This window comes from Macaca mulatta, chromosome 15 (genome assembly GCF_049350105.2).
Source record: "Macaca mulatta isolate MMU2019108-1 chromosome 15, T2T-MMU8v2.0, whole genome shotgun sequence".
Classification (NCBI taxonomy): domain Eukaryota; kingdom Metazoa; phylum Chordata; class Mammalia; order Primates; family Cercopithecidae; genus Macaca; species Macaca mulatta.
The window spans coordinates 113,973,497-113,997,698 of record NC_133420.1 but is presented as its reverse complement, the minus strand read 5'-3'; the positions used below and the strand labels follow the sequence as shown (position 1 = coordinate 113,997,698).

The following is a 24,202-nucleotide window of genomic DNA, read 5'->3' as shown; positions in this document are numbered from 1 at the left end:
CATGACTCACCACCCTAGTCACTGTCTAAGATGAGATCACCTCAAGTATGTTTTGAGAGCACTAAGTCTGTGGAAAGCTCACGGAAATTGAGACCAAACCAAACCAAAACCCAAAACTCAAAGTTACCATAGTCAAATACGTTTAGGAAATATTCGATCGAACAGCTTTATCTCAAAGGAATATAGGATTCTTTCTAAAATTTATTTGTGTTTTACAAATGTATCTGATCACAAAACTCTTTCTTTCCAAAGATGTCTTTTCACTGCTTTGAGAAACATGCTCTAACAAGATTATCTCTGATTTTTAAAATCTTTGAGCAGGCAGAGAGGAAGCTGATCTTTCAAAAAGTCATGATGACAATCATGGGCAAGCTCTCCTTACCTAATAATTCACTGGCTCTCAAAGGCTGCTCTGTTATCTCCAGTTCCTGGCTAGCTGTTTCTGGATGCTAAAATAAAAAAGAAGCACCTCCTATTTCTTTCTTTTCTCTTTGCTGTTTCTTGAAAATAATTAGAGACAGATTATATGACAGTGGCTTTCCCCTGAGTATATCTGGGGTTATTCAAAAACATTCCTGCTGCTTGATACCTGAACTGACATACACACTAAGTGATGTGTTTGTGAGTGGCAGGTCACAATGCAATTGTGTAAACGTTTGTAGAAAAAGCAGGATCCAATTCTTTTACTTAAGCCGGGAAATGGTTTGGTTGGACAGAAGAGAGAAAAGCTAAAAGATCTGCTTGATATTCACATTTTGTCCTGCTAATAAGGAGCTACTAACTTAATCATGTGATGAAGTGTGGCTTATTTGGGGGACAGTAAAAGCCCTGAGAGAGACTAAAGGGTGAAATATTTGATCTATGTGGTGGCAGCAAATTACAGAGGGCTCTGGATGCTCGGATGAAGAGTTTACCCTTAGTTCTCTTTTTATTGGAGCACCACTGGGGGTTTATGAGTTAGGGTACAGGCTTCCTCAACCTCAGCACAATTGGTGTTTTTGGCCAGATAATTCTTTGTAATGGGAAGGAGAGGAGGCTCTGGCCTGTGCATTATAGGATATTCTGCAGCATCCCTGCAGCTATCTACTAGATGCCAGGAGCATCTCCCCCTTATCAAATTAAGACAGCCAAAAATGTCATCAGACACTGCCAAATGTCCCCTGGGAAACAAAATTGTTACCTGATTGAGAATTAAAGAGCTGAAGAATGACAAAATAATTGGTGTTTAAGAAGGACTGTCCAGCTGTGGTTGTGCAGAATAAACAGGAGGATGGCAGGACAAGAGCCTGGCAGAATATATTAGAGGCTGTCTCTTTACCTTAGGTGTGGTATATTGTAACAGTAAGGGCCTCCAATGAAGTACATTTCTCTGTATCCCTGTTTTTTTGTAGTCCCCTCCCACATTGACTTAGGGCTTGGCCATGTGACTTGCCAATGTGTCTTGTCAATGGAATATCAGCAAATATGACACAAGCTAAAGCTTGAAGAGCACTTGTACATTGGGGCTTACTGGCTTGGAACATTGCCACCATGTGACAAAACCCATGCTAGCTTCCTGAAGACGCATGGCCCAGCCAACAGCCAGCACTAGCTTCCAGAAAAATGAGTGAGGCTCTATAACCATTCAGCCCCAATTGAGTCAACAAGAAAGCCACCTAAGAGATCCCAGGTCAGCTAGCAGACAAACCACCTAGCTGAGCCCTGCCCAAACTGATGATAATGGAATTATGAACAAATAAAATGGTAGCACTTTTAAATCACTACTGCTGTTATGCAGTGATAAATAACTGATATCGTAGGTCTGAAGTATATTAACATTGGTAGAAATAAGTATAAGAAAATGCATGCACAAGACATTTGGAATAATTCGTGTTTTTTTTGTTGTTGTTTTGTTTTTTGACGTAGTCTTGCTCTATTGCCCAGGCTGGAGTGCAGTGGTGTGATCTCAGCTCACTGCAACCTCTGCCTCCTGGGTTCGAGTGATTCTCCTGCCTCACCTCCCAAGCAGCTGGGACTAAAGATGCCCGCCACCACGCCCAGCTAATTTTTTGTAATTTTAGTAGAGACAGGCTTTCACCATGTTGGTCAGGCTGGTCTCGAACTCCCAACCTCAAGTGATCCACTGACTTCAGCCTCCCAAAGTGCTGGGATTACAGGCATGAACCACCGTGCCAGGCCAATTCATGTTTCTTGATGACTCTTCAATGAAGGGGCTTAGGGAAAGGGCAAAGCAAGTCACAGAACATAAAAATTCAGAAATAATGAGCACAAAGGTCAGAGTGAAAATTCAGGAATAAACTTGTGCAAGCAGTCTTCAAAAAAGCACTTCTGCCTAAGCAGTTAAAAACATGAAAGCATCTATTTTGAAAGACATAGATATCCATTAATTGCTAACAGTAGAAATATAATAATAGTTCAAAGATTTAGTTTAATAAGTATATTTGTAAAGCTTTAAAGGCATTACCAAACTAGCCACTTTTTAATTCATATGGAAAATCAATCTTTAGAATAAACAGGAAAGCACATAAGCTCAAAATCAATAACAACTTATATTGCACTAATGATAAGATTCATTTCAATGTAGCAGCTGTCCAACTGTATACAACTATATTCACTTAACAATTAGGTTGGTAAGACCAGGACTTCTAATGGAATGCCTCTCATAATTTACCAGTTAAATTTGCAGGTGGGGGTTATCAGTAGTAGTTACAGTTTAATAGAAGCTGTTAGCGTTGAACATGTTTATTGTACAATTCAAGAGGAAATAGGTCTCAGATGTTTAGCACTTAGCTCTATGTTTAAGAACACTAGCCTGGTAGGAACGTGTTAGTAATATCCCTTACTTAATGATCATATTTTTAAAAAATCAAAGTAATAAACGATAAAGAGAATCCAGAATGAGATAAAAGAAAAACACAGAATCAGAAAGTCTAAAATGTGGAGGAAATGGATAACGTAAATAAAGTAAAAATGAGCCAAATGTATCTTCACAGGCTGTGAGAATCGCCTAAAGGCACGGTTACACAAGACAGACTGAGGGTCTCCTGGAAATGGATGGACAAAAGTGTTTAAAAGGATCAAAATGGGTGGATTTTAAAGATCTCATATCCATTAAGCAATCAGTATTAAAGAAACAATAGTATTGTCGAAAAAATGTTTAAAACCAAAGAGTAACATACCTTTGGATATATAATTTCCATGAAGTTTGTTTAAAGAAAAAAACCTCCAAAACGACCTTTATTTAAACAATGCTGCCTGCCAAGCGATTTTGTTTATTAAATTTTTTCTCAGGTTTAGGAGACAAGGATTGAGAAAAAATGTGGAATTGGAGATCTGGAAGATCTGTGTTTAAGCAGTGGGACCTTAACGTTAGACGCACAGAAATGCGTTAACGAAAGCCAGTAAAACTGAGAATGGGGTCTTCTGGTAAATCTTGTACTCTGGTTTGTAAGAAACTTGTATGTAAAGAAGTTTACCAAGTTTCGGGAATAAGATAATAAAATGCACTTAACCCATTCGGATTCCTACCCCTACCTACCTTACCTCTGGCCGGTTAGCTTCTCACGCGCGCGCCGGCACCTTCTGTGGAGAAGGGGGGCGCTGGGCTCTACCCGAGCAGCGATTACGCGGAAGGGCAATGCTCCCCCCGCACCCCCGTTCAGGCCAACCAGGTCTCCCCTTCCTACGCGGAAAGCAGCGGCGGGCTCCGGGGCGTGGGAACTAGAGAAGCGAAGGCGCGCGCTCCTCCTCCCTGGCTGGGCGGAGCCGCACCCGCCGGGAGAGTGGTGAGGGCCACCGCGGCGCGCGGGCGCTCAGTAGGGAGAGGCGCTTCTTCGCGGTGCCCGGAGCCAGAGCACACCCCACCGCCCCCGGGACCTGTTGGAGACTGACCCAAACCGTCGTCGAAGGGAGCAGCCCGGCAACCCCCGACGTCCCCCGCCCCGCCCGACGTTCCCGCAAGTGGCCAAACCAGCCGGACAAGCCAAACTCGCCGGGTCTCCCGGCAGCAGCAGGTGGCCCCGTCCTTCCAGGGAGGGCCGTGCGCCCCGCGGCGCTCCGGAGCCCTCTCGGCCGCCCCCGCCAGGCGGGATGGAGGCGGACGGGGACGGAGAGCAGCTGGCCCGACTGCGCTCGGTCTTCGCCGCCTGCGACGCTAACCGCTCGGGACGCCTGGAGCGCGAGGAGTTCGGGTCACTGTGCGCGGAGCTGCGGGTGCGGCCGGCCGACGCCGAGGCCGTATTCCAGCGGCTCGACGCCGACCATGACGGCGCCATCACATTCCAGGAGTTCGCACGTGGCTTCCGCGGGGCCCTCCGCGGGGGGCGGCGCCAGGACTGGGGTCTGCTGGGTCCTGCGCTGGCCGTGGCTGAGGCGGGGCCCGAGACCCCCGACAGCGAGGAGGACGAGGGCGACGAGGACGCGGAGGCGGCGCTGGCCACCTCGTGGGGCCCGGCGAGTCCCGACCCGGCTTGGCAGGATTTCCAGGCGCGACTCGGGGAGGAAGCCAAGTTCATTCCCAGGTGCGAGTGTGAGCTGGGGCGGGAGGTGATCCTGGCGCTTCCTCCTTTCTTCTTCCCACTTTCTTGCAGGTGTGCAGACCCAATGCACTTGACACTTCTCTGTGAGTTGCTTGTCTTCCTTCACCTACTCGCTTTGACTTTTCCAAGATCCGCTAGAGTTAAGAAAAGGGAGAGAGTCAGCGTTTGGGGAGAAAGTTTTACGTGCTGAATCCTGAGCCTGCAAAGGGCAGCGTGTTAATTACAGGAGCTCTCCTGAAATCTGCAGCCGCTGGCGCCCCGCGCGGGTTTAGGCGCGCGCCCCACATCTCACCGCGTCCTGGTTACGTCACCTTCTACCCCAGGCCTTAGGCTCGCACCCCAGGGCTGGGGCCCGGGCTGTTTGCCAATTTGGCGTCCTCTGTAATAGTTTTCTGATTTGTTGTTTTCCTAAGACTGTATAGAAAAGGAAACTGTTGAGTTTTTATATTGCTGGACACAAATATTCATTGATGTACCTGCTAGGCATTTTACAGAGTTCACACGTTTGATTTTCATAACATCCCTAGAAGGTAGGCTAGCTTATTTCTGAACTTAGACTTAGAAATTAGACAGACGTGAAGGGACTTGCCCAGTTAAGCAGCAGAGATTCGACCCCACATTTTGTGAACTGAAAAACTCACTTTTTATGTGACGGAATAAAATGAAAAAATGACATTATATTATCTGCTCTTATTGCTGTGACAGAAATAAATAACGTGTCAAGTCACGGACTTAATTATCAGGAGGTAAGAGGATGCCTGCAGGTGGGATTTCAGGGCCTGGAGGGAGAGAGGCTCAGTTTTTCTTCTTTGAGCTTCGTTTGCATTTGTCCATCCCTTGGTGTGGTGGGTGTCTCCAGCTGCTATTTTTCACTTCATTCCCCGGCGATACACACATTTCAGTCCTGTAAGTGTTTTTCTGCTTTATGTTTGGAGTTTAGCTGAAATTTTATTGAGCTCTGGCTGTCGTTATTAAGACGCTCTGAAAGGCATCATTTTGGTTGGCAGTTGGCACATCTGAGATGGGAGATTGAAAAGGAAGTATCCCTGGAAGGTTGTCAGTGTGCTTGTTCATTGGAAGTCCTCACTTCCTCCTCCTCCCAACTTCTCCCTCCAGCTTGGAAAGTGAGGGGAATATTGGGCATGGAGAGTGACTCACTGCCATAGAAGGGTTGTGTAGAGAAAGTGGGTGTGTAACTATCTTTTCTATTGTTTACAGATGAGTTACTCCCCAACCAGGGAAGTACAAAATTAAAACACTGCCACAACCTATACTCTTTCTTTGAGTCATCTTTCATCTGTAACTTAGTTTGGGTGCAGCTAGTTTAAAAAGGTAAGAATTTTAGGAATGAGGCAAGGTGAGTGCATATCATATTGGATATGATGTATGCATACATGTGGATCTGTTTTTCACAGCTGTCTAGTCTCAGCAACAAATATTTCACATACAACCTTAAATGATTGAAATGACCTGGATCAGTGTACAAACCAGGACTTAATATTGTTGGTGGAATTATTATTATCATGTTGCCTTTCCAAACTCTTCAGAGATTACTACGTTTAATGGGCACTGGTGTCACCTGGTAGACTTGTGTCCTAAGCCTCACCTCACCTCCTGATTTGAGATTAACAAGTACAATGTTTGTCTTCCTCTCATGTTCAAGTGGAAGAGATCTAAACTGCGTTGCTGCATCAGATTGTTACCATGGCAGCCATCCGCTGTTTTGGTAAATTGGATTAATTCTACTTCACTTCCTCATACAGCTGTTCACCTTTTCTTCCATCCATCCAAATGTGATTTAAATTTTTTTTTTGTTATTGATAATGCTGTCGGCATTATTTCAGCCAAATTTATTCCACAAACATTACCAATAGCCTGCCATATGTGAGATACTGGCTTAGGTACTGTCCTAGGTCACTGGGGACAAAGAGAAGGATGGTATGTAGTTCATGCCTTCAAGATGCTCATGGTGTAGATGAAACATTTTTCCAACAACTTCATTGAAGAACATTTAAAGCCAAAGGAAATTTGTAGGAAACACTCTGTATTGTGGACATAGCTCAACAGACGGCTGCAAGCAAGAATTTTCTGTAAAAAGTCATTAAGTTGCTCATGTTTGTACACAATATTTTGGGACTTGTTTTAATATAAAGTAGAGTTTCTTCTGAAGGGAGAGTTTCTTTCCAGGAAGTGTGCCATTCCAACTTGTGGCTTTGTTTCCCACCTGGCACTCAATCTTATCCCTGGGGACAGCCTGCCCCAGGGCTATCCTGGGGAGTGTTCACATCCAGTTTGAGAATAACGGATATTAAATAGGAAAATGTTTGGTTCCTATAAAGGTAAAGCATGACACTGTTGATTTTCATTTAAAGGATCTTTCAAGCAAAATATTAAGCAATTTTGGGTTAAACTCCCCAGTCATCAGTAATTGTGATGTTAGAGGGAAGATAATACGGCATCATGAAGGGATGAAAGGGGCCTTTGGGATGTGTGTCATTCTTGAGTTCATTTTCTCTTAGAAATTTGAGGGACTTTTTCTTTTGAAGGCTGAGGAAGGAGTGTCCAAGGAGCTGTGTGACATGGTAAGCTGAGCCTGGCAGGTGTGAAGGGTCTGCAAGGTGGACCTTGACCACTTCCTGGTCAGTTTGATAAGGTCGGCCAACAGGTGAAGGCAGCAGGACAATGCGACGTGGTTACATGGGGGAATTTGGGAGGGCAGTTGCTACAAGGCTAAGAAAAGTCCTGGAAGCAGGAAGAAAATGTGTGGGTGTTGAGGGTGGAGGGGCAGGGCAGAGAGCAAACTTATAATGTAGCCTTGCCAGTTTCTGATGCCAGGGTCATTGTCTTGGTGATCGGGAGTTCCATACTCAGGAGATACTCAGTAAATAGTCAGCAAATGTTTGCTGAATGAATAGAAGATACCAGTAATCTTTGATTCTTGTTTCAGATATCTGCATTTTGAGAGAAAGTGTAGTTCATGCTGTGAGCTTTTGCAGATTTTCTCACTTTTTTTTTTTTTTTCCAGTTACTGTTGTGAGCCGGTCATGGTGTTTAGAGATTGCCAAGAGAAGGAAATAGGCTCTGTGTGTGTGTGTGTGTGTGTGTGTGTGTGTGTGTGTGTGTGTGTGTGTATAGAGCATTTGATGGATGGCTGAGAGGAGAGATGAGGGTCTCTTCTCTGACCTCTAGTCAGAGCTGAAGCTTTTCAGTGTTTTCTCAACTCCATTTGCAGCAATTTTGAGTGTTATCTGTGAATTGATTCATGCTGATAAATTAACTTGGAAACCCCCACATTCTCACAAACAGCAACGTGAGGGTGCAGCTGGCACTGGAACCATTATGGGCCTGTGAGTGGGCACAGGTATCCCAAAAGTGTCCAAAGCAGGGACAACCTCAGGTCAGGTGCCTGCTGTGTGACAGGTATCAGTGATGGGTGACCTGCCAGGCGGTGCTGGGCTAGGATTTGTTGGGACGTCAAAATCAGCACCGTTAGCTGTTTTTCATAGTGTGCGGTGTTTCTACATGCACCATGTTGAAGGGGATTCTTTTATTTGGTAATTTAAAAACACATTTAATTGAGAGGAGCCAAAACTTTCCATATGTGAATTGTATAGAGATTGGCAAAACGGCTTACCTTATTAAACTCAAGAGGAAAGGCTCCCCCATCGGACAGCAATCCTATTTAATTGGGAAATGTTGAAAAACAAGTAGTTGCCGGTAAGCAGAGGCAAAGTTTCAGTACTGGTGAGGGTTGCTTCTCCATTTCCTCTTCTTGGGTGCTAGTTTAGCCCTTTTCAGAATGATTGCCTTGTTTTGTAATAGTGTAGTTGCTTCACAGCTCCCTTAATTTACATGATACGGTGCTTGACAAGATAGAAAAGGGAGGGGAGAGACAGAGGCAAAGAAAGACATAAATACATCAGGAGTGAGCCAGAGAGCGAGAGAGAAGGCCAGAGATAGAGTGGCAGAGGGGGAAATGGTGAGAGGGAGTGAAACACAGAGATTGGATGGAGGGGAAAGGAAGAGAGACTGATGGATTCCATCTTGCCTCGGTTTCCCCTCTTTACACTCAGTGAGCCTATGGCCCCGAGCCACCTTGAGATGAGAGAGGCAAATCAGCTCTTCTGTCTTTGATCTCAGCTCTTGAATATCTTCCATATGTGAGCATCTTGGTGCTTTGTGATGTGTTTGTGGTATGTAAAGATATATATATATATTTTCATGCTCATGGTCCTCATCCATGAAGGATGAGTACAACACCCACACATTTTCTTCCTACTTTCAGGACTTTTCTTAGCCTTGTAGCAACTGCCCTCCCAAATTCTCTTGTGTAACCACGTCACATCCGATTCTCATCCAAGAAGAGATGTGTTCTAGCCTTGCAACATGGTGGTGGGCTGCACCCAAGTCCTAGATATCAAGGGTATTTACCTTGAGTACCAGCTTTGGGATCTGTCACTGTGCTCACCATAGGTTTTCTGGAGGTTTCTTTACCTTTTCCGGATTCTGAAGCAGGATCCTAACGTCTGTGTCTCTGTTTATGTCTGTACCTGGATCTTCTTGTTTTCTAACTGTTGCTATTCTGTAGCTTTTTGCTTTTTCTCTTTAATGTGTCCTCTGTCACAGTTATGTGTATCATTACTCTGCTGACTGGGAGAGACCTGTCTCTTAATAACTACAGCTCATTATTGGTGTATAGAAATGCTACCGATTTGTGTACATTGATTTTTGTATCCTGAGAATTAACTGAATTCGTTTATCAAAGCTTAGGAGTCTTTTATAGGAGTCTTTAGGGTTTTCTAGATATAAGATTATATTGTCAGCCAACAGAGATAATTTGACTTCCTCTTTTCCAGTTTGGATGGGTTTCTTTCTTTCTCTTGCCTGATTGCTCTGGCTAGGACTTCCAGTACTGTATTGAGTAGGAGTGGTAAGAGCGGGCATCCTTGCCTTGCTCCAGAATTTAGGGGGAATGAACCTTTGATCCTTCCTCCTGGGCCTTGTGTGAATCTGTGCAAGCCTTAGGTTTTATGGGCTCTACTTGCTGGGTGGTGGCCACTTCTGGTTCTGATATTTGAATTTAATCTCAAGGTAGTAATTTCTTTTTGGCTTTCAGATTTGGGAAAAGTATTCTGGCCTTCTAGTCCTTAGAAGGCTCTCTGTTAGCCACCTGGGCAGTGGCCTGCTGTAACCCTCAGAATTCACTGATTGCTCAGAGCTTTGCTCTCAGAAATTGAAGAAAGATGATTTATTCTGTCATTCTGGTTTGTGCAAAAATCAAAGGCTTAAAAAGAAAAAGTCTTAAAACTTAGTGTTATCAGGGAAAGTTTACTGCCAGATCTACAGACTCTTCTCTAGCTTTTCCTCGAACCTGAACTTGGGATTTACTCTTCTCTAAAATTACTGTTAAATTCAGTTACACTACCCCTATCTCTTTAAGCGTGTAACAATCTTTATCTGTTTCTTGTTTTCTGCCCGTGTTATCCAATCTTTTTTCATTTGTAAAATGCAAGTGGCTGCATCATATGGGGAATGGTTAGTGTGCCATGGTGATTCCAAATGTGTTTCGAATCCTTTTTCTCTCCTCAGAGGGTATATACAGTATACATTCTTGCTTCATGTATATAACTTATTACAATTTAGGTAGCACTTGAGTGCAGTATACAGTTAGAAGAGGGAAATGGGAAGAGAATATTTATTCTGAGTGGTCAGGGATGCCTCACCTGACTGTATTAGTCTCATGTGAGATTGTAAAATGGAAAGTAAACACTGTCTGTCTCCCGGAGGGAAGTTCTAATGGTGGAATTTATCTATGACACATAGGATTTCTTTAGAATTACTTTGTCTAACAAACAAGTTCATTGCTTCAACTTGTAAATATTCAGGGTCTTCCAAATGATAATTGCTTTTCTCAGAGTAATTATAAGAAAAGAAGAGTGAATTTTAACCTTTAAGGCCTTACTCTATATGTCTTATAAAAACAGGATATACAGTTCCAGTAGTGCAAATGTTTCTTTGATCCTTTCTCTAGTTCACCCAATATTGACATTGCCCTTGACATCTCACTAGGCACTATGCATACCTGACCCTGACCTTGTTTCTTGCCTTCTTAAATACTCAGGAGTTTCTGACACCTGAAGGACCTGGGGTGTGGAATAATGAATGGGAAAATTCCTCCTGGCGCACCGAAACACCACTCATTCTGGACTATGGATGTTTCACATCGAATGTTTCTCAAATTGGGAGCCATAGACCCTTCGTGGTCATTACATATATCTTCGGGAGTTTTAGGAGACCAAATATTCTTATTTTCATTTTGGCGATAATGTAAAATAAATTGATGTGAGCTCATTCCAGATCACCTGCATTACAGATTCGGATGACTCTTGCATTACAGATTTGGGTATGGAATGTCAAAACCTGCCTTTGTGTTCGTGAGGCATCCCGTAACACTGTGCGCATTGTCATGAGCTAAGAAGGAAGGCCGAAAGGTGGGCTGTGCGTGTGAGCCATGTTTCCACATAATCCGAAGGTGACTGACAACAGAGTCCTGGATTTTCTGTAGTCTCAATATAAAAGTGATGGGAGAATGGGGTTTTGATCATAGAAATGTGCTCCAGATAGCCATGTATGAGCCAGTCCCACACTGACATTGACTGTGTAGATTTAGCTTGGAAAACTGCATGCCCTGTCAGATTAGCTGACTATTACTAATTCTGATTTCACTGATTTTGTAAATGTGTGTCAGTGTTAGAAATGTACTGATGCTATTGGTATAAGGAGTTTATATCCGATTTGTGTTTGTTCATAGTTAAGTGTAATGTGTTATAAGCAATATTTAAGTTAACTGTGGAGTTCACAGGAGTCTTGTTTTTTTTTTTTTTTGAAACGGAGTCTTGCTCTGTCGCCTGGGCTGGAGTGCAGTGGCTCAATCTCAGCTCACTGCAACCTTTGCCTTCCCGGTTCAATTGATTCTCCTGCCTCAGCCTCTTGAGTAGCTGGGATCACAGGTGTGCACTACCATACCCGGCTAATTTTTGTATTTTTAGTACAGATAGTACTATGTTGGCCATGCTGGTCTTGAACTCCTGGACTCAGGTGATCCGCCCTCCTCAGCCTCCCGAAGTGCTGGGATGACAGGCGTGAGCCACTGTGCATAGCCTCACAGTAGTCTACCTGTTAATCTAAGTATGAGAAATATTATTCTAATGGGACTTGAAATCCTCAAGAACTATATAGGACTGTAAACACGCGTGTTTCATTTCTCAGTATGCGTTTATCTCCTCTGTCATTTAAATTGAGGGCATAACACTATGGAAAAAGTACATCTTAAATCTCCCAATCCTAAGCAAGGAAGATCTGTGTTATTTTCCCACAGAGGAAACTCTTCTCGCCCTTTTTCCTATTTTTCATTCATTCATTCATTTATTTACTCGTTCATTCCTTCACTAAACAAATTTTTTTTTTTTTTTTTTTTTTTTTGTCCACTGTATGCCCAGGACTGCACAAGGCACTGAGTACTTAGAAATAGTCTCCTGCCAAAAGTCCAAGTTGCTTAGCTGGTTTCTCTCTATTCAGAAGGTGGTGACATCAGTGAGGATATAAAGTGGCGAGAATCACGAGGTAGATGGCCTGGGTCCAGCTCTCAGTGGTGGTCAGAAATCAAACAGACCAGCTACACTCAGGGAGTTTCCTCCCCTCTACCACAGAGAAGTGAAGCCTTCACGCCTTCCCTTGCAAGGCTGAAGTGTGCCAAAACTTCTTTCTTTTGTAGTCCAGCATGAGTAGGACTGCAGGTCCCTGTCAAATGACCTCCAAGCTCCTTCCGCTCTTACTACATACACCGTGGGCTGTGATTAATGGAGGAGGGTTCACAAACATGGAGGCCTCCAGGGCCAGGCAGGTAACATTGACCCAGTGATGTGGACTCTATGGCCAGTAAGAGCCTCTGCTTTGTATGCTGGGAGGAAAGCCACTTCTCAGCTTGGCTACTTTTCAGCTCCAGACAGCAGCTGCCGTGCAGGATGTGGGTCCAATGTTGACAGTGATGCTGGATTTTAAGTGCCAATTTCCAATTTTGCATAGCTAAAGAGACAGCATTTCCAGTGTGCAACCTGTGAATGTGCCCTGGTTAATTCAAATGTTAGGTTCGATCTCATTTTGAAGATCCCTGTTGATGAGCATGTCGTTCCATGACATCCTAACTTAGAACTTTAATGGTGTTACTTATTTCCCCTCTAAGTTTGTGGGATACCCTTTTGACCCAATGACAGTTTATCTTTACTTTCTTGTTTGCTCTTAGATGATATTGTACTTTGCAGAGTTATCTCGCTCAGGCTCAACAGATGTTGTTGTACAATATTTTCTACTTCCAGGTTATGCTGCCCTAATGGGTATGTCCCAGGGGAGGAGGGCTGAACTATGAATGCATTGGGATGTCTAGGATACCTATTACTCTAATATTTTTCTTTCTCTTCATCTGAAACTGGAAGTACTTGGCTGTCACAGTTTTTAAGACATGTAAAAATCAATTGGAATGAAATGATTTGTGATGAAAATTAAGGGAATTATAAGGGGTCATATTTTCTGGTATTGTAGTATTATTTTCTTTCATTGTTGGAATTCTTCGTCCGTTAGGCACCGTTGTATTTTAGGGCTAAGAAATTTGAACAGCCATAACAGCTGTGTGTCTGGGTTTCTTTTCCTCTTTCTTTCTTTTTTTCATTTTCTGTCTTTTTTTATTTTGTCTTGGAGTAGTCTCATACAGGTTCAGTCAAGCTTTATTCCTTAAATGTTCTCACATGTATCTGTCCTTGTCTTCCATTTTTAAGTGGCCAGGCGGAAACACTCAAGGTAATGGCATGTTCTGAGAGCTCCTCCCCACCAAGTGCACACCAAGAGCAGCCGCTATCTTTAATTTCAATTTTTAAAATTTAGTTTTGGGGTGTCTTCGGGGAATGTTCAGCCTTGATACCCTCTGTGATCATTACAACTATAAAAGTACGGTGCATGCTTAGATGGCCATTCTGTTATAATAGTATCTTTGATCAAGTATATCTTTTAAGTATCTGGATAGAAAGAAGAGAAGTACATAAGGAGTTATTTATTCTGAAATCCGAGTGCAGTGGTGAAAGTATCACCTATTGTTAGCTGCCTGTAGCTACCTGGTGCGAGGGCGAAGGGCTTATGGGAGGTTTAGGTAGCATTTCCTGATTTGTTACCCATCTGCCTAGCATGGTGGACTTTACCATTTCGTCCCCTGGGATAACACAGTCACTTCTTGCTTCTGTCAAACAGAGTTACAGTCTCCTCTGGGCTGAGGTGGAAGAATTCATGAAGAGCCAACACACATTTGTTTAGAAAGTCCATTTTAGGGTACCCCTGTGTCATGTTTTCTGATGGGAATGCTGTAAACTAGTGTTAGTGTTTGTAGTGCAGAATACTTTTTCTTTTCCTCCTTGGGGATCTCTTGGTATAGCATGTACTTCCAACTGGCAGATATGGTTTGCTTGGGGATGCTAATGAATGAATTACCCTACAGGCATTTCTGCTTGAACACAGTGTATACATTCCAGAAAAGCCTAGTGTTCTGCAAACATACACAGGGCATTTGGAAAAAAAAGTAGAAATGGTGCAGACCACTCGATAGCTATACTTCTGTAATGAGAATACTCAAATAAGCAGTAACAATCATAAAATACTAGCACAGTAAAAAAAAAAAAAAAGTCATGCTAGATTCTTAATAGACATAGAAATACAGTACTCCATAATACCTGTAGGTATCTTAAAAATGGTAGCTATTGGGTACTAGGCTTAGTACCTGGGTCATGAAATAATCTGTACAACAGAGCCTCATGACACAAGTTTACCTGTACAACAAACCTGCACATGTACCCCTGAGCCTAAAATAAGAGTTAAAAAATAATCTGAAAAACTGTTTAAACATGAAAATATAGGATTTTGCAGGGTTTTTTTTTTTTTTTTTCCGAAGGTGAAGGTAGCTTTATGGAGATGTGGGGTTGCAGCTGCTTTTAGTTAGTGGGGCAAGGACAAAATGCACAAGGATCCAAGAGAACCCAGACAACGCAAGTGGACAGTCTGTGCTAAGAGGACGATCACGGTGCGAAATGGCATCAGGTCCACACTGCATTCCTTTGTAGCCTGCGGCGTGCAGCTGTTAATGGACTTGCATTTCAGTGGCTGTTGCTTGGGGGCATAAAGCATTAACACACTGGGAAAAGTCATTTCCACTTTAGCATCCTTCACTTACTAACCTAGGGAGTGAACTAACTGATGCTGCAGGTACCTGCATTATGGCAGAGAAATCCTAAAAAAACATCTTGAGTACAGAACTCATGGGAAGCTCCAGCAAGGCACAAAGACAGAAATGAATGTCAGATTGATTCTGTGTACACAGATTCAAGGTTTTATATTGGTCTAAAAGGATAATGCATCACCTCTCTCCTAAGAGATTATACCAAATGAGCTCTCTTCAGGATAATAAAAGTCCATCAGTCCACAAAAGTTTAGAAATCTATTAGGTTGTTAGAGTCCTAATAGTCCTGGCTAAAATGAAAATATGATGGGATAGCTGAGCACTTGGAGCCTTGGGAAGTGACCTACTCTGTTGAATGATATTTGACATTAAGGTTTTTATCAGTAACAATTAAAGTTCTTATTCAGCTCTTTTCATCAGTCCTGACTTACATTCACTGTGAGGCTGGCACATTGGTCTACATTGATTAACCCCAATGAAAGTGCAGTGATTTTAGACATTTGTATTAGAGTTCTCCAGAGAAACAGAACCAATAAGATGTGTGTATGTGTGCATAATGTACATAAACACAGACATACATATAAAATATATGTGTTATGTATATACCATATGTATACACATATGTCTTGACATATTATTTAGAAAGAGAGAGTTGAGAGAGATTGATTTTAGGGAATTGACTCATGTGACTATGGAGGCTGGTAAGTCCAAACTCTGCAGGGCAGGATGGCAGGCTGGAGACCCAGAGAGGGGTTGAGGTTGCAGTCCTGGTAAAAAGGTCATCTGCTAGCAGAATTCCCTCTTCTTCCTGGGAGATCAGTCTTTGTTCTAGGTCTTTACTGAATGGATGAGGCTCACCTACCCACATTATGGAGGATAAACTGCTTTACTCAAAGTCTGCTGATTTAAATGTTAATCTCATGTATAGAATACCTTCACAGCAACATACTCACATGTTTGAGCAACTATCTGGCTGCTGTGGCCTAGACAAGTTGACATAAATAAAATTCACCATCATAGCCACTAAGAGAGTTTTTTAGATATTCTCAGTTTTGAGAAGATCACTGAGCATTTTTGAATGCTTCTAGCTTGTAAGTAACAGAAAAACTCAAACTATTTTAATCAGGAAAAATTCCTATACATATATTATATCCCCCCACCTTCCAAATGCCTCAACACTCCACAACAAAGTACCTAAGACAACTTTAAAGTTATTAATATTTTTCATCTTCCAAGAAAAGGCTTGCCCTACATCTGCTTATGGCTGTGAGATGCCCCTCTGGGAGAAGAGGTCTTACTATTCAGCCTTGTTCCTACCCCTCCACCCTCACTCTACAATCCATTTCTTCATCAAAATAGTCGTAACTTCAAACTGAGCACCTCACGGAAGCTACATCTTGGATTTGAGCATAGCCATCCAGCAAACCACACAAACATTATGCTTTGCTGGACTTTCCTGGGCAAATTCACTGCTTTCTGGCTTCCTTTCTTCTTCTCCTTCCTTCTCATGCCTTCCTTCCCTCCTTTCTGCACATGCTCTGTGAAAGGAAGGCATTGTGCCAAGAAGTCCAAAGGCTGACATTTTAATGAGGAACAGAAAGAAATTCTTTCCAGTAGGAGTGGGTTCTTATCTGCTGTGTCCAACTACTAGTTTTTGTCCCTGAGTTGGAAGTTGCTTACAGGGTGTAATATGAGAGCACAGGGAAGCCAGAAGTGTTCCACCAGGTATAGGTCCTAAAGCAGCCACAAGAGAGCTGCTAGATTCATTATTCAGCAGCTCAGTGGGCACTGGTGGTAAATCACGTCTTCTCTCTGCTAGTCAAGGGCGTTTCTAGAAATGCAAACTCCCAGGGCCCACCGCAGACTTACCAAAGCATCTGTATTTTAACAGAATCCCTGAATGGTTTGTGTGTGTAGTAAACTCTGCTGAGAAAATGAGAAGTGAGAGTGTGGGATGTGGCCACATCTGCTGGGCAGATGTTTCCAAAAGGCAGAAAAGACCCAGAAAAAAATCGCTGAACTGAAGTAGAAGAGAGAAACTTCGCTGACTTCAAAATGTTGTCTTGGGGTGCTTCTGGTTATTTGATACCTGAATTTCGAGATGTTCATGACTGAGTTTACCTTGAGGATACAGTCCTTTATACTCCATCAAGTACTTTGTGTATTTTGTGAATGTATTCTTCAAAGACAAAACACATGCAAAAAAAGCACACGGAGCGGAAGCGTATAGCTTGCTGGGTTTTCAGATGGAATGCTTGAATAAATCAAAATGCAGGTGAAGAAACAGAACATTTCACTACATTGCGGAAGCCCAGGTTCCCCCCCCAATCACTGCAGACCCCTCTTTCCAGAGGAGTCATCGTCCTTTACCTCTGTGTTGATGTTACATACATAGGTTCGTGCAGTGCATCTGGCTTCTTTCAGTCACCGTGATGTTTGGGAGCTTGTAGTTTAAAACTTTTATTTTCATTGATGTAGACTCTTCCGCAGTGTGAAAATACCACAATCGATTTATCCAGTTTACTAAAAATGTCCATTTGGATAATTTCTACTTCACGGATGTCACACCTAGTACTGCAGTGATCATCTGTCACAAGACTTTTGGTAAGCATATGGACGTGGGCAACGCGTTGGTCAGAAAAATTGTTTGCAAAATCACTGAAGGTTTCCGTGCTAATTCAGGGTCATCACATGAAGTCTAGTTTTACTCTGGGAGGTAGTAGAATGATATCCCCAGGGATTTGTGGAGATGGTGGTTCAGCTTGGCTTTTGAAGTTACTGTGTGGAGTGTCTGTCCTTGCCATCAGGCTGCCAGATGACGTTTTACTATTCTCAGTACTTCCTTCCTTTCTGGGTCTTTGTCTGTTGAAGTTTTGGAAAACAGATTATCAGATACATTAGAATCGTGTTTTTTAAAAGCCCCGTTTGAATGTAAATGATTCCTATACCAAGCAGGAGTGTCTCAGAAGCTGTTTTTCTTTTTTTTTTCTGACATTCCAGCCTCCTTTTGGATTCTTCTTGGCATCAGATACCTGAGTTTCAGATAGCTGGAGTGCTGCCATCATTTTGAAATTATAATATTATGATTATTTGTAGCTTTACTCCTGTTCCATTTTTATTCATACATTAACTCCTTTTTCAATTTTGTGTATTTGGAGGTTCCTCAAGTAGACACTGTGATTCTAAATTATCTTTTTAGAAATTCAGCCACTTAGAGAGAGATAAGCACAAAACATGGACTTACATTATTTTGAATACAAATAAGAAGCAGGTGCCCAGCCGGGAGTGGGCGTGGTTCACGCTGAATGAATCCACTGGAGTCAGGCACTTCATATGTTGGTCGCTGAAATTATTTTTAATCCGTTCTCTTTTGAGTCTTAGGGGAATGCTTAAAAAATTACACACCAAGATAAACAAATACTACTGCTTTGTGGATTCTCCTTGTCCACTCGAGCAAATTATTGTAATAACTTTATGACAACTTTCTGTATAGGACTGGGATGTAAAGCAACAATTAGGCATTTATTTCCATTTTCTTCGGTAGCTTTTGCATTCGTTTTGCTGCCCAGAGGGTATCTTATTATCCAAGCAGGTGAGAGAGGAGTGCGGCTCAGACCACAGGGAAACAGAACTGGAAACCAAGGGAATGTTAAAGGTTTGGGATAAAAAAATATAAACTGAGATAAATGTAAATATACAGCTTACTGAAATTGCTTTTTCCTTATCTGATGAACCAGTGAGTTAAGATGATGACTCAATTAAGGGAAGACTGGTTTTTCTTTTCTTGACTTTTCTTGGAGGTTGAGGTCAGACTCTGTTGGCAGATGGTGTTTGCAGATCTGAAGGCTGTTTGCTCTTTTAGTGAACTCTGGCTCTGGGAGCACAAAAGTGGACCAGTGGCAGAACAACTGATCCTTGAATAATGTGCAAAAGTTGGATTTTAATGAGATTTTTGGCTACCTTTTTTTAAAAAACACATTTCAGAAAGTCACCCTTCTGTTCTGGAGAGAATCAAATGAAAAAGTAATCAAACGTTCCAGCAGGTTGCTGGGAAAGCAGTGGAGTGGACAGATGATGGGCAGTGGGGTCTGTCTCAGGAGGCTTCTGCCTTGTGGAAAATGTATCCCAAGCACCATGGAGTGAGACCGGGAGCCTCTCAAAGGGTCTTAACTGTTGAAATGTCAAATTAGAGATGTCAGCAACATTTTATTTCTGAGGGGAAATGTGTTTAAGAAATTCATAAGAAAATCTCTACAGCTAATTTTACTTGGTTTGATATGTTTGATCTATTCATATGAAAGATCTAGTTATCTTTTCATAAAACAGACTGGAACACTGTTATTGATTTATCTTTGTGTTTGATGGTTAGGTAGCAGGGTAGGTAGGTAAAAATCAGTGATTCTTAAAAGTAGATTATAAAATTCTGTGACATGTCTTTTGGGACACTAAAGAAATAATATCACATATATAAATAGTTTTAACATAATTCAAAGATGTAATAGACAATAATATCACGCTTAATTACATTAACTGTCATAGCAAACTAATGTAACCTTTGAAATAGGCTTTTAAAAGGGCCAGAGCACCAGGCACAGTGGCACACACCTGTAATCCCAGCACTTTGGGAGGCCCAGGCAGGTAGATCACCTGAGGTCAGGAGTTCAAGACCAGCCTGAATAACAAATCTCTACTAAATACAAAAAATTAGCCAGGCATGGTGGTGCATGCCTATAAACTTGGGAGGCTGAGGCGGGAGAATCATTTGAACCCAGGAGGCAGAGGTTGCAGTGAGCTGAGATTGTGCCATTGCACTCTAGCCTGGGTGACAAGAGTGAAACTCTGTCTCAAAAAATATATTTAAAGTAAAATAAAAAGGCCAAAGCAGGTTTTGTAGAATTCTAACAAATTTTCTTGCCAGTGTCATGTATATTCAAGCATAAGGTTTATTTAACTGTTAACAAAATGTGATGAGGAACCAAACAGTTATCTTTCCATGATACCAGTAATAATTCAGAATTAAATGCCAATGATTTAATAATCAATGGTAGGTATTCAATATATAATAAGCGCTAATTCAGGAAATATATTTGCTATTGAATGAGCAAGTAGAATGCACTTACATATTCCGCAATGTACTGATTTCGAAAGAAAAAGTGTTCTTTACTGGTATTCATGATTCTGTAGTATATTAATAAATCATTTGGAGATTTTAGAATGACAAGCAAATCCTTATCTTTTGTAGAAGCTAATGGTGAGTTATCTATGTATGCAATATATTGTCTTTGTTGATCTCCATAGAATCATGTAATTTAATTTGTTTTTGGAACTCACATATATGCTATTAACAAATATAAATATTATTTTGTTAAAAATGCCCCCACATTTATTATTGAAGTATATTCAAAATATATTCAAGATTTGATACATGGGTTTAGCCATTCAGCTGATGTTGAGATTTCAGCAACCTCAGCTCACAAAAACACAAATCTGAGGTGGAATGTATTCGTCCATTTTCATACTGCTTTGAAGAAATACCCGAGACTGGGTAATTTATAAAGAAAAAGAGGTTTAAGGGACTCACAGTTCCACATGGCTGGGAGGCAAGGGAGGAGCAAAGGCACATCTCACATGGCTGCAGGCAAGAATGTGTAGGGGAACTGTCCTTTATAAAACCATCAGATCTCATGAGACTTATTCACTATCAGTAGAACAGCACAGAAAAACCTGCCCCCATGATTCAATTACCTTCCACCGGGTACCTCCCATGACACATGGGAATTATGGGAGCTACAGTTAAGATGAGATTTGGCTGGGGACACAGCCAAACCATATCATGGAACAAAATGAAGGGGACTTTGCATATCAGAAATAGTTCCAGATACCAGCAAGACAGACAGTTTCTTGAGTTGGACTTATTTTCAGCATTCTTAGCATCTGTTATATGGTAAATAGTGGGCGCATCCCCACTGAAAACAATGTGAAAGGAGAAAAGGGAAAAAATAGCGGAGAAGGCAGCAGCACGCTGAAGACTGGTGCATACTGGTGCGTGTAAAGTTCAGATGGAATCTGGTGTGCCTTCTAGAATCTCCTGCTTTCTCACTGTGTTCAGCAGGGGAAACCCTTTTTATCTTGGCAATCATGTTTCCCATAGTTCGCCCTCTCCCTAACCCTGTGCAGGCAAGGCTCACCTGCTCACTCCTTCCCACCATTGCCCTCTTTATTCTCTGTGAGTCAGAGTTCTGAGCCTGTCGCAAATCCAGTACAAAACTCCACCTTCTCCACATCAGTTCATGTTGAACCCTTCTTCCCAGACCTCCTGCCTCCTTCATTCATTCATTAATGGAGAAGCTGCTCCAGGTCAAACCTATAGGTACTGTCTGCTGCAAGTGATATGAGACTGATAGGGTAACCGGGAAGGTAGAACATCCACAGAAAACTCAATACACAGAACTCAGATAATAAAGTGTGGTGGGGGTAGGAGGAGAGGGATTTCCCTGTGACTGGAGTATTCAGGGCTGATTTTCAGAGGTGACTTTTGGGAAAGCCTTGACTGATGTGTAGGATTTGGCTTCTACATAGCATATATGAAAGGCTTAGATTCTGATCAAAGACTCAGATTAAAATGTACTTTGACCAGGGAGGAAAGAATTTGTTTCTCAACTTCTGCAGTCTCAAAAATTGGAAACACACACACACACACACACACACACACACACACACACACACACAGAACAGTGATATGAAATCAGTCAAGAAAACATGCTTCATCTGAACCTTGTCTCCTTTGTTGAAAAGTAACATATTTTGTATTGAGCCCTCTACAAAATACTTGAGGACATTGAGCACCTAAGGATGGAAAAAGAATGAAGGAAATGAGATAGGAAACTAGAGTGGCCGTAGAATTGATTCCCTAAACCAGGATTTGTTTGAGAATAAAATGAGGCGAACTAATTTACTTTAAATTATGTAATTTTATCAAAATACTATTTTATTATCTAACAAATTGTTTTCATTATATGGTGGTCCTATATACTAGTGCTAGTCAAAAATTTTAAAAGTAAAGTTATTTGTAAAATATGTAAAAGGTTGATGTACATTGAAGTAAAAATTTTCTTATCACTTATGTGAACATTAAAAATTTCATGTGCAAAATAGTACTGGAACATATTCATGTATTTTAATGTTAATTACCTATATCTATCTCTAATGCCAGAATTAGTGGTACTTTTCTGAAGAATACATCTTCCAATGTGGTCATATTCTTAATTTTTTCTATAATATCGCTTGTAATATTTAGAGTTATGGTTTCATTTTTTGACTACTAAATTTGAAATTGTTGATATCAGCAGTTGACTCTTCTGTGTAGATCATAATTTTTTTTTAAATTAAGAAAACACTCTCAAGTGTTGAACTATAATTGTAGAGTAAATTCTAAGTGGAGGATGTCGTTAGTTCTTTTTTGTCTTGGTATTGACATGTAAATATTAACATATGTGAATAATTCAGTCCACGATTGCCACAGGTTCTATGTCTTTGCCGCCTTTCAAAATACTTCCTTTAACAAATACTTTGACAAATTTATTAACATTTATAAGACAAGACTTATCAAGTTGTGTTCATTTATGTTTCTTTTAAATGTTTTCCAATACTTAGATACATCAAAATTGTAGGACTTCTCAATTCTATCCTATTGTTACAGAATATAAATTTAATCAATAAAGATAGGAAGACCATCAAAAAATTTTTCTCATAAGTTCAGATATTCCAAATAATAATTACAGAATTTCATTTATACATTTGAACTCTCATCATTTAATCTGTTTAATTCCTTAGCATCTTCCTGTTTTCAGGCTTACTTTTCAATTAACTTCAATCTGCAAAAAGCTTGAAAAATGGATGGTAGCCTTTATAGTTCCCATTGTTGAGTGATTTGATTAAAGTTTTCCAACTGATTTTGAAGAAAATGTAATGAAAACTTAGAGGACTAGTTTACAAAATGACGTAGCACATTTAGGATGATTTGCTAAGTAGTTCTTCAAAGGTCCAAAGATTTCCAAAATCTGAATGGTGATAAGCCACAAAGAGAGAAAATGACAATTGCAAAAAATGTTTAGATAATGTAATTATGTGTGTAAATATATTTGAAATTTTGACTTTTAGTCTGCAGAATATTAAAGTGTATTTGGATTCAGTTATATGTGCCACCAATTCCAATGCGTTTCTACTTCACAGATTTCTTGATTTGCTAAAAATACAATTTTTACTACAATGCTTTATTCTTTTATTTTTCACTGAATTTATGATAGCATTTGTAATAATAAGATTGAATGTTTTGTCTTTGACAGAATGAACTTCTTGAACTTTGATTCCATCTGCTTTTTTTGAAGCATCTCATTGCACTGATATAAAACTAGCCTGATTTACCTTTGTAGTGAAGTTCTTTTTCTGCTAATGCAGACAATAAACACAGCTATCATTTCACTCTTTGCATTTATACAAGATAATCGGTAATAAAAATTTGTGCAGAATTAATTTGAAACAACAGTCTCTTGACCTAAGAAAAAAGTCATGTTTCACAGGTGGTATGTAAGTAAGCCTTCTGCAGCTGCATGAGGAAAATTGTAGACTCTGAAGAATATGGTTGTCTTAAAAGACGTAGATCCTGTTGCTTCTTCAGGAGCTTTATATTTTCTGATTTTCATATTGCTAATGATACCACTATAGGGCACCATGACATCACTGTAGGGCACCATGGTGCACCATGGTGGAGGATAATATCGAGAAGCTTTTTTTGAAAAAAAGGTGGTATAGTATTCCTGTGTAACATGTACTCACTTCTCCTTATTAATATCTTGCTTTGGTACAGTGCAGTTGTTACAATTAATGAACTGATTATTGATTCACTGTTATTAACTGAAGTCCATATTTGGATTTCCTCAGTTTTTCCCCAAAGTCCCTTTTCTGTTGTTGTTCTAGCATCCATTTAGGACACCACGTTCCATTTCGTTGTCATGTCTCCTTATGCTCCTCTTGGCTATGACAGTTAACCATTTGGAGCAGTTATGCATTTATCTACTTTCTTGAGGAAAGGAAATTGAGTACTCAACTTTTTATTAAGCGTGCACCCTTTTTTTGTTTATTTTTTGAGGTTGTTGCTGCCAGAAGGGTTTACTGCAAAAGATAAAAGCATTGCCATCCAATAAAATAACTAGATATACACTTAAGCCATATAAAAAGCATCAGCTTACTGTAGCAAGAGCATCCGAGGTACTGTCCATTGCTCTGAGGCAGGCCTGTCCAACTTCTGTTTTCGGTACATATTTCATGTGCGCTATGCTTGTAAATTTCCATTTTCCCACTGACTTGACCACACGGCTGCCTGGCAGCA

General features: G+C 41.0%; 1 protein-coding gene across 1 annotated transcript in view; it reads left to right on the top strand.

Annotated features, from left to right (window-relative positions):
• The first annotated feature begins 2,504 nt into the window (after nt 1–2,504).
• Nucleotides 2,505–24,202, top strand: part of RASEF (RAS and EF-hand domain containing) — a 78,572-nt gene continuing 56,874 nt past the window's right edge. The window contains exon 1 of the mRNA XM_001104352.5: nt 2,505–4,520. Within this exon, the coding sequence (XP_001104352.4) occupies nt 4,090–4,520 (431 nt within the window). The 5' untranslated portion in view covers nt 2,505–4,089. The remainder of the gene's footprint in view (nt 4,521–24,202) is intronic.